This window comes from Macrosteles quadrilineatus, unplaced genomic scaffold (assembly GCF_028750875.1).
Source record: "Macrosteles quadrilineatus isolate MER2022 unplaced genomic scaffold, UCM_ALF_1.0 Scaffold_5__1_contigs__length_97177068, whole genome shotgun sequence".
Classification (NCBI taxonomy): Eukaryota; Metazoa; Arthropoda; class Insecta; order Hemiptera; family Cicadellidae; genus Macrosteles; species Macrosteles quadrilineatus.
In genome coordinates this window covers 19758127-19769207 of record NW_026542598.1, presented here as the reverse complement: position 1 = coordinate 19769207, position 11081 = coordinate 19758127, and the positions used below count along the sequence as shown (strand labels likewise).

General features: G+C 42.1%; 1 protein-coding gene across 1 annotated transcript; it reads left to right on the top strand.

The window, feature by feature from the left end:
- The first annotated feature begins 4644 nt into the window (after positions 1–4644).
- Positions 4645–9920, top strand: LOC128995459 (uncharacterized). The gene is made up of 2 exons (XM_054420478.1): positions 4645–5375; positions 5519–9920. Exons 1-2 carry the CDS (start codon positions 4645–4647, stop codon positions 9918–9920), a joined length of 5133 nt encoding a protein of 1710 aa, XP_054276453.1.
- The last annotated feature ends 1161 nt before the right edge of the window (positions 9921–11081 follow it).

Below are 11081 nucleotides of genomic sequence, written 5' to 3'. Positions count from 1 at the left end.
ACCATATCAGATTGTTAATCGGTCAAACTAACAATAACACTTTTTCATTAGAAATTCCAAACATTTTATTATTATAATTTTTATGTGATTCGTCCCTATTTTGTTCTTTTCAAGAATGTGGAAGGGAGTGTAACGGTTTGACAGTTAAGTTGAAATAATTTAATATTTTCTTTAAAGTGAAGAATTTAAGAATGCTCGTGATTTAGTTAAGTTAAGATTATGTTCGAATTCTAATTGTATTACAGCAAAATTATGATATGGAGGATTGTTTACAAACCCGACAAAATATTCAGATATAGACGTTATGAGTTTCTCAAAATGTTGTTCTTACTTAGGACTTAAATTTTACACTTGTTAATTACATTTGTGCCTTATGCAGGGTCTTGGGTAGTTTGTTTCCAAACCACTAATATTCTGATATATTTAATCAGAAAGCTATTTTTAAAATGCATTTGTTCATACTTTTCAAACCGGACTTTGCATGTATTACAATAATTTTAGCTGACACGTATTTAGAAATAGTCGATATTATTTATATCACACAGGGATTTGTGCGATCATGTCGACACAGGTTACAGTACTTCGCCTCTGATATTTGAGGTGTAGGTTAAGTAGGATTGGGGATTACCAGGGAAATACCCGATGAAAGTGGAAGACATAGAAATACTCAAGGCCTTGCATTGCAGTCTCTTCGATTTTCCCACCGAAATATTTACATCTTACAGGATGTAAAGTATTTTTCCAATGTCCTTGTAGGTTGTGTACAAGAACAACAACTTGTGTGAAGTAAGCAAGCTTAATTTGCGAGCTGTTTGAGTGTTTAAAATAAGTCCCTGATGAAATCAACATTTAGTATAATTAAATCAGCTAAATCGAATTGATTCCAGGAGCAACACGAACTAAATTATTGTTTGTAAATGGAAATGTATAAAACATTGTTCTGCAAATTTGTTCCTTTATTCCGGTTTTAATTTGTTTCTCACTCATATTTGCAAAGGATTCTAAAAACTATACACTTTTTCTCTATTACTACCTATAATAATAACTAGAAAAGATCAAATCGCGTATTTAAACTATAATCGAATATGTAAATGAACGTAAATCCTTTATTTGTAATGGCAAACACTCAAATTTACACAAAAAACTGATCTAGGCTAAAATAACAAACTGACTCACAACGTCAGCAAGTACACAAGAGCAAACACAACTCTAAATGATCACCAGCCGAAGTAAAATTGTTCGAGTGCTGCCACAAATCTGGAACGTGAACTATCAAGCACTTCTAAAAAGGGGCCCATACACGACGCAATCTTATTGAGAGTGACCATAGTTCAATAATATTGTGCAACCTACGGTTGAGTCAATTTCATGAAGATGCACTTGCAGACTGACACGATATGGCGCAACACCACCCGTATACGATTCAATATAATTAAAATTGAGCAATATTTTTTAAAAAAAATTTTGTTTACTCAATAGATTGCACAATCTGATTTTTGCCTTCAATTTAACCCATACACGTTCATTAATATTGTGCCGTGTTTGGCCCTTATGGGGCATTATGCTTTATAATGACGAGAAATGAGTATCATAGTAGGTACTTAGGTTGGTAGCCAAACTAAAACATTTCAACTAAAAGATCGTTAATGCGTCGCTTTGGATTGGGTTAAATGTTTTGGCCTAGTGTCACATTCAAATCTAAGGATTCGTATTCGATCCCAAGCAACGCCGATTCTAAACCCATAAGACTTTTTTTATCAACCAGAAACGTTTGGTTATCAATTAATTCTGATATCTAAACGTAAGATGGTAACAGTATTAGGGTTTGATCCATTCCCTACCAAATAAAATTCTCTGATAAATAAATATATATTCTCTCACTATCCACGAGGTAATGCAAGGACTGACTTAAACTCATTAATGAACCACAAATCAAACCCAACAGGTTTATTAACCCAAAAAAGCTTTCGCCGAAAAGACAATGGTCGACAGGCTTAATGTGGCCAGTAATAGCCCCACCCAAAATATCGCTCAAGGTGTAAAAAAACGCTAAACGAAGAGAAGGGAGAGTCGGGCGAGATATAATTAGTGTATGGAGCATATTTAAATACAATAGCCACGGAAGTAGCCGCGGGTCTATCTGGCGATCTCGCCACTGGTGAAGCCTACTGCAGCCGCAACCAGCGAGCGACTTATCTTAACTAGCCCCATTTGTTTTTAATCCCTTCGGAATGTTCGGTAAGTAGTCGTTATCCGATCATTGATAATCTAAAAGCGCCATAAACTAATAACGCGGACAATACTGTTAGACTGTCGACGCTGGGGGCGTTGCGTCGGCGGCGCGGTAGCAGCGTGGTCTACCCACGGGGGTTTATACCCCACATTATGGTCTACCTACGGGGGTTTATACTCCACACTATGGTCTACCTACGGGGGTTTATACTCCACATTATGGTCTACCTACGGGGGTTTATACTCCACATTATGGTCTACCTACGGGGGTTTATACCCCACATTATGGTCTACCTACGGGGGTTTATACTCCACACTATGGTCTACCTACGGGGGTTTATACCCCACATTATGGTCAACCTCGTCAACCTATGGGGAGCGAGCTGGTCTAGTGGTTAGGGCGCGGGACTTTGGTCCAAGAGGTCCCGGGTTTAAATCCCGCCAAATCACCAATGAATTTTATCTAAGTGATAATGCCGCAACCCCTAGGTCTAGCCTGAAGTAATTTGAAAAACAATTCCAGGCTCTTGCCAAGCGTCCTAAGACAAAAAATGGGGGTTTCAAGCAGCATGATTTAAAAATGCCACAACAACCCTAAAAATGTCGACACCCTCCTTTAATATCTTTGTAACTGAATCACAAATTCAAGTAACTACATGGTTCATTGATAAGAGACGACAAAATTGAATATTTTGGTAATAATAATTTGATTGATACTAAATATTTTCTATAAACAAAACTGCTGTAAACGTTTTTGCCTATCAGTTTGAAATCGATGTGAAAATAACATATTATTTATTCGCCCTTTTTACCGTATCAGCATCGCAATTGATAATTAGGAGAGATTAGTGAGGGGTTATTTCTGGTATATTTATTTACTTTTCAGCGAATAGATTTCCAACACAGTGTTTGCAAGTTATCAACATCTCGAGTTTCCTGGTCCAGAATTATTTACATTGCATATCTAAATAACTATACAGCCCGATGTGTAACTCACTCACTCAATGGGGATACTAATTCTAGACCACTTCTAGATGAGCTAGAGATCTGAAATTTGGCACACTTGTAGGTCTTGGGCCCAAACCCACGGGAAAATCCTAAAAAGTCGCATTTTTTTACATTAACCCCCCCGTAATCTCGAATTTCCCCCCCTTGTTATTCTTATGGGAAATAACATTGAAAATTCCCGACTTTGGTATGGTCATATGAATCGTTTAGAAACGTGCTAGAGACTTCAAATTTGCGTAGTATTGTAGTAAGAGACCTTAAATTACCGGTGGAATATGCAAAAGTCCCATTTTCAAATTTTAACCCACCCAAAAATCCAAAATGGCGGACCTCTGAAAACGAAAAAACACTTTTTTTTCAACCGGATGTAGCTCGAAAACAGTAAGAGCTAGAAAAGATTTGAAAGTATATCCAGGAACAGGAATTAAATTTTATACAAAACCCTATTAGGCGTTTTCCAAAAATCGCACTCCTTCAGCTTCAAAAAACGCCCTACTTTCAAAATTTGGAAAATTTTTATTAAATTTTTACCGGTTTTCGCCATGTTTTCATACTTAAATAATTTATTTTTTCAAAAATTATTATTGCTTTGCATTCTCCTTACTTTATTTTAAATTTTACTCATTACATGTTTTTTCGTAACTTTACTCCTTGACCCCAAAACTTAATTTTAATCTCAAAATTTGAAGGTTTTTTGCCACTTTTACGAGCCCCGTGTTATTCTTATGGAGAATAAGATTGAAATATAATGACTTTGGTATGGTCATATGAATCGTTTAGAAATGTGCTAGAGACTTGTAATTTGGTAGTATTGTATTAAGGGATCATAAGCTAATGGTGAAATTTTCAAAAGTCCCATTTTCAAATTTTAACCCCCCCAAAAATCCAAAATAGCGGACCTCTGAAAACGATAAAACACGTTTTTTTCAAACGGATTTAGCTCGAAAACAGTAAGAGCTAGAAAAGATTTGAAAGTATATCCAGGAACAGGAATTAAATTTTCTACAAAACCCTCTTAGGTGTTTTCAAAAAATCAGGCCCTTCACCCCTAAAAAAACGCCCTACTTTTAGATTTTCCGAAAATTTGTTTGGTTTTCGACTTGTTTTTAATTTTTAAAATTACTTTTTGGACAAATTTTTAAATTATTTTCTTTTTATCTTTAAAGAATAACTCCTTGTAGTTAAATTTAAAATTAAAACGCCTAAAAAAAAATAAAATGGCGGGTCATTGGTCATGCAGTACGCGTTAATCGGTAATCCTGTATATAGTGAGTTGGTTCTCGCTCTTATTTTTGCTACCTGATTTGACTACACCTGTTAAAGTTTCACTATCGCTTAATCCTATTGGGACTATTATTTTTCTATTTTTGCGATCCATACGAGTTTACCGTACGTATTGATAGTATGGATTACTCTTGCGTTGCTGCTGGGTCGTTCCATCAGGGAGACCCAAGATTCGGAGAGAGTAGTAATGCTCAGTGCACGGCTAATGCAGCCTGTGCCCTCTCCTGGCACGTTTTCTGCGGTGGTTTCAATACAACTGCCATTGATAAAATACTCACGGCCGGCGATTGCTTGTATAAGAAATCTCGCCGTGAGTATTGCGTTGTTGGCAGGTACCTTTACCCCGAGGAACTGTCACGGAATTTTGATATTGATGACAAACAGATTTGCGTTGATGATATGACGCATGTCAGTAACGGGTTGTACCCGACTTGCGTTAATGGCTTGGATGAGGCCGTTAAATCTTTGACGTCCACTTTGGAGAGTACCATGCCCGGGGATTCTCTCGACGGTGGGTTTTTATTCACGGGGCAATTAGTCACCGTCGCAATTTGGCGTCATAGAGAACAATTGTATCTTTTCGACTCTCACGCCGTTAATGAAACCCGCCGAAGAGACGTAGATCCAGATAAAAACAAGGCTAGGTTATTTGTATGTGGGAGTTTCCCTACACTAGCCTCACTGTTGTTGGTGAATTGTGCGTTCGTCGGCGGACAGTACAGCATCATGAAACTTAGGTTTTCAATTGACTTCGCTGTCCGGTCGATCGAACGTGACGATAATGATCCACAACCTATCCCCCCCTCCCAGACAGTTTCAAGCCCAAAAAATGTCCCGGGAGACCTAAAAAGGTAAAACGTGGGCGCCCGAAAGTTTTGGAAACTACGCGGGAAGAGCAAGTGAATGCGGCGAAGAAAAAGTATCGGGAGACGCACCCTGATCAAATCAGAGGGAAAAATAAGGTTTATTCTCAAAACCATCCTGAGATTTACAGAGCTGCTGCTGACCGTTACAGCCAAACGCACCCTGAAGTCAACAGGGAGGCTGTACATCGCTATAGCCAAACTCACCCTGAGGTCAACAGGGAGGCGGTTGGTCGATACAGCCAACGAAATCCTGATGCCTCTCGACAAAGGGTGCAGATTTTTCGGTTACATAATCCGTTGTTTTCCGATCTTCGTCACTTGCCTGCTTCACTTGCTCGAAGCATTTCTGATCACGGTCCAATGGGGTCTTGGAAGGGGGAGCTGTTGAATGATATTCCAGCTTTTAGTCTTAAAAAAGTTAGTCTTTGGGACAATGATATTTTTAAGTGTATGCACTGTGGCGCTCCACTTTTTGAGGAGGAAAAGGGTAGGAAGAAGTGGTGTTGCGGACAAGGGGCATACAACGTCCTTGATCTAAGCCCTCTTGATGAATCCTTCTATTCGGATCGGCGTTTTCTCGATAGGGCTCGTGCCTACAACGACCTGTTTGCGTTTAGTGCCTTGGAAGTATCTGGTGGGTACAGACACCCCAGTGGTCTATCTTTCTTTAAGATCGAAGGGAGAATGTACCACCAGGTCTACAATCTGTCCGACCCCGGTCAAAAGTTCACTACCAAGACTGGGGACGTTCAGTTTGTAAATCGTTCTCGTCTGTATATCGACGACGGTGAAGAACGGCGGAACATTGCCTTGGGTAGATTACTTGATGGTGACATTGTTGACTCCATCACTCGGTACATGTCACAGCAGAATCCATACGTCGCTCACTATCGGCGTTTGGGTAGTGAGCCAGCTGTGAACGCTCACTTGGATTTCCAAGTGACAAGTAGATCTACCCATGGTCCCGTTCTAGGAGACAGGCAAACAGGCGTTGAGGTGCACGCTGTCATAAGCACCGACGAGACAGTGTACGAGCCCCGCAAGCTTTCCGTTTGGAAAGTTGGATCCGGACGACCCACTTCTATTAACCTTTTTAGTCCTCTCATGGAGCCCTTCCAATACCCTCTCCTCTATCCTCAAGGCACTTTGGGCTGGCATATTGGTCGCCGTGACAATTACAACAACAAATTGTCCCAGTATGATTATTCCCGTTGCCTTCTGCTGTCTGAGCCTCGTTTCTCACACTTCGGCCGACTGTCTCAAGCATGGCAGGTCGAAATGTATGCCAGATACGAGGACGAGAAGCTCAACTACATCAAGTTCACGCAGACGAAGGCAGCTGAAAATGCCATGAGGATAGGGCCGTTGGATGAGATTGAAGCGGCGAATCGTGGTGGACGTCAGGTGCTACACGACATTAACAATGACGAGACCGTTCAGGGGGAGGGTGGGGTACAAGCTGGAAAGGTTTACCTCCCAAGTTCGTTTACCGGGGGGCCGAGATACATGAAACTTCGATACGAGAATGCTATGGCATTGGTCTCACGTCTCGGCTTCCCCACATTTTTTCTCACATTCACATATAGTGCGACTTGGGAGGAGAACAAAAAATCATGTCCACGGAATAGCGGTCGCAGTGATCCCAGCACGGCCTGCAGAGTTTTCTATATCAAACTGCTGGAACTCCTCCGCGATCTGCGCAGCGGAGCTATGTTCGGTCGGTCTGTCTACATAGTCCACGTCATCGAGATGCAGATGCGGGGCCTTCCACATGCCCACATCGTGTTTAAAATCGAAGGCGATGGACCAGTACAGGCTTCGGACATAGACTCCCTCATCCGCGCTGACATTCCATCTCCGGAGGAGGCAGGAGGCCGATTAAGGGCGTTGGTTCTGCGGCACATGATCCACGGCCCTTGTGGTACGGATCACAGGACCGACTTCCCTTGCTGGGACACTGCCAAAGGCAGCTGTTCTAAATTTTTCCCCAAACCTCCCTGTGAATCAACCCATGTAGACGAGAGGGGTTTTGTTAAGTACCGGCGAGACTATGATAATGAGGGCAGCATAACGTCAAGGAACAGATCCATTCCTGTACATGACGGCTGGGTCGTGCCGTACAACTCAGCATTACTTCTTAAATACGAGGCGCACATCAACTTGGAGGTGGCTTCCACTCGGCGTGTGATCAAGTATCTGTTTAAATACCTCATGAAGGGTGGCTCGCTTCAGAACGTCAAAGTTACTCCTCTTAGTAAACAAGACGATGAAGTTGAGCACTACGTCACAAAGCGTATGGTGGGAGCCAGCGATGCATGCTGGCGTCTCTTGGACTTTCCCATCTCAAAGTCTGAGCCCACAGTCGATTGTCTCCCTGTCCACCTAGAGGGAAAACAGACTGTGTGCTTCCGCCCTAACAACGTGACACACGCCACTTCGGGAGCTACCTCTGACCTGCTCTTGTATTTCAATAGGCCTCTTGACTCGGTATTCGACGATTTAACCTACCAGTCTTTTTTCGAGCAGTACGTTATTCATAACAAACGCCCTAGTAATGCTGAGGTGTACGACCATCCAGACGGCAAGCATTTCCTTACCTCAAGAAAGCGTGGTCAAAAGATCTGTCGTCTCTTCTGGGTCTCGCCAAACAGAAGCGAGCAGTACTTTCTTAGGCTCCTTTTGATGGTCATTCCGTGCCGGGGATACGCCGACCTGCTCGCTCGTGGTGGTGATGGTTGCACGACATATCAACAGGTTGCGCGCACCCTCGGTTTGGTTGAGGACGAGGACGAGTACCACCAAGCCCTCAAGGAAGCAGCTCGTTTCATGGTCGGCCCGAGGCTCCGCTCTTTCTTTGTCCTTCTGTGCAACATGGGAGCTCCTGCGGCCCTCTTGTGGGATGCTTTCCGTGACGCATTGTGCGAAGACCATTTGGAGCGGAATCCTCTTGATCACGAGGTTGCGTACAAGCTGGCTCTGATTGAGATCGATCGAAGCCTTCGACGTCAGGGATCCTGCTTGGCCGACCACGGTCTCCCTACTGTAGACGACGACACGACCGAACTGGGGAGGGAACTTCTCATCTACGGTGAAAATCGTCAGAGATCGCTTGTAGATGAGTGGGAACCTAAACTTTCCCGCGACCAGAGGGCGGTCTTCGATTATGTTCGGTCTCTACTACAGGGCCAAGTCGATCGTCGATCAACAAAATTGATTTTCCTTGACGGACCCGGAGGCTACGGCAAGACCTTCCTAATACACGTAATTCTCGCTTACGTCCGTAGTCGTAACCAAGTCGCTATTGCTGTCGCTAGCTCCGGCATTGCCGCTGGTAATCTGCCTGGTGGCACGACAGCACATAGCATGTTTCGGCTACCACTTGATCTCGGCGATGGCACTGGATATTGGAACTTGACCAACGGATCTCAGCGGGCAGAACTCATCAGAGCCGCACAGCTCATAGTTTTTGATGAGGCCCCGATGGCTCACCGGTACATTTTTGAAATCATCGACAGATCTCTGCGTGATCTCATGAATTCACCTGAGTCATTCGGGAATAAGATCTTTATCTGCTGCGGAGATTTCCGTCAGATCGCACCAGTTGTTGCCAAGGCTCGTACTCCGGCCGACATTGCCTGTGTATCACTGTGTGCGTCATCTCTGTGGTCAAGTTTCAAAATCTTTTCTCTCTCCACTCCTCACCGGACTTCTGGGTCCACTGCCTACTCTGACTTCCTCCTCCAAGTAGGCAATGGAACAATTTCATCTGTTCCATTTGGGGAAGGCCGTGACTCTGTTGCCCTGATCCCACTGTCCGGTGTGAAATACGTGACATCCCTTCCCGACTTGATAGATTTTGTGTTTCCTGCTTGTGACCTACACAACACAGACAGAATTGCTGGCAGGTCCATTCTTTCGACCATGAACGCCAATGTCCAGCAGATCAACAACACCGTCCTCAACCTGATGGACGGCGTCGTTCATGAGTTGAGAAGTGCTGATTCTGTGGACAAGGAGAACGACGATGGTATGGATGTAGACGTTCACTTGTTGAACCAAGCTACTGGCAAGGGTGTACCAGACCATGTCCTGCGACTCAAGATTGGCTCCGTGTGTCTCGTCATGAGAAACCTGAACATTGACAGCGGACTCGTAAACGGCACTAAAGTGATCGTGACTGCAATAAGACCTCGTCTGATCACAGTGCGACTCCCTGGACAACAGGATCCGATTTGTATTCCCCGGATTCAATTCGTTTTCCCGTTCGTCGAGGGGTCACCGCTTCGTGTCCGCCGTCTTCAGTTTCCTCTCATGCTGGCATATTCCATGACTGGCCACAAAAGCCAGGGCCAGACGATTGATCGCGTCGGAGTCGATCTTCGCAGTGACTGTTTCACTCATGGTCAGTTGTACGTCCTGCTCAGTAGAGTCAGGCATCCAGACCATATAGTCGTCCTTGTCCGTCCCGACCGTGTCCAAGGTGGAATCGCATACGCGAAGAATATCGTGTATGACGATCTCCTCCTCTAACCCTGACTTGACTTTCCCTGACTTGACTTTAGCTGTAGGTTGTTGTATATATTTTCTTTTGGTTTTTTCTTTAGAAATAAGTCGTTTTTCGTGTGTTTTTAGTATTTTAGTTTGGCAGTACGATAGGGGGCCTGCCTTATCAAAAGTCCCCGTTGTTGTATATATTTTTTTCTTCTTTTTATTAGTTAGTTAAGTTTTTGTTTATATTTCTTTAGGTACCTAGTTAGTAACGTTTACTAACTTGTACATTTGTAAATAATTGTAAATATGGTTCCGACGTTTCCTGGCCTCCTCGTGGCGGAACTGGATATGCCATAAAGTTTATGGCTAACAGACAGGGAAACAAACATTACTTGATCTATTTTCATAAATATATACATGAATATCTACTATAATCTATTTTATTAATATAACACTTTACTATTATCAACTTATTCACTTATCAATCTACTTATGTTATACAAAATTTTACTGACTTGTACATGTGTTAATAATTGTAAATATGGTTCCGACGTTTCCTGGCCTCCTCGTGGCGGAACTGGATATGCCTTGCAGTTTATGGCTAACCGACAGGGAAACAAACATTACTTGATCTATTTTCATTAATAAATTTATAAATATTTACTAACATCTCTTTACTTGAAATACTATAACTGTTAATATAAATAATTGTAAATTAATATGGTTCCTACGTTTCCTGGCCTCCCCGTGGCGGAACTGGATATGCCATACAGTTTGTGGCTAACTGACAGGGAAACAAAAAAAACTTCATCTATTTTCATAAACATATACATGAATATTTACGATGAACTATTTACTTAATATAATACTTTGCTATAAAGTTTATGGCTAACCGACAGGGAAACAAACATTACTTAATCTATTTTCATAATTATATACTTGAATATCTACTATAATCAATGTAATTCATATTATGCTTTACTATTATCAACTTATTAACTTATCAATCTCCTCTAATCAATTCTTGAAATTGTTATTACTTTAATGTCGATTTTCACTATAACGAACCCTTCTATCCTTATATTATTACTTCCTTTGACCAAAAACTCAATTGTAAAAATACTAACATACTCACTTACCGCAAATTTACCCACAATTTTTGTATAAGGGGCTTTCTAATATAAATTTGTAAAAATGTTC

Coding starts and splice junctions, on each gene's coding strand:
- LOC128995459 (XM_054420478.1), top strand. CDS start 4,645: ATGGATTACTCTTGCGTTGCTGCTGGGTCGTTCCATCAGGGAGACCCA. Junction 5,376..5,518: donor GTCCCGGGAGACCTAAAAAG/GTAAAACGTGGG, acceptor TGAGATTTACAG/AGCTGCTGCTGACCGTTACA.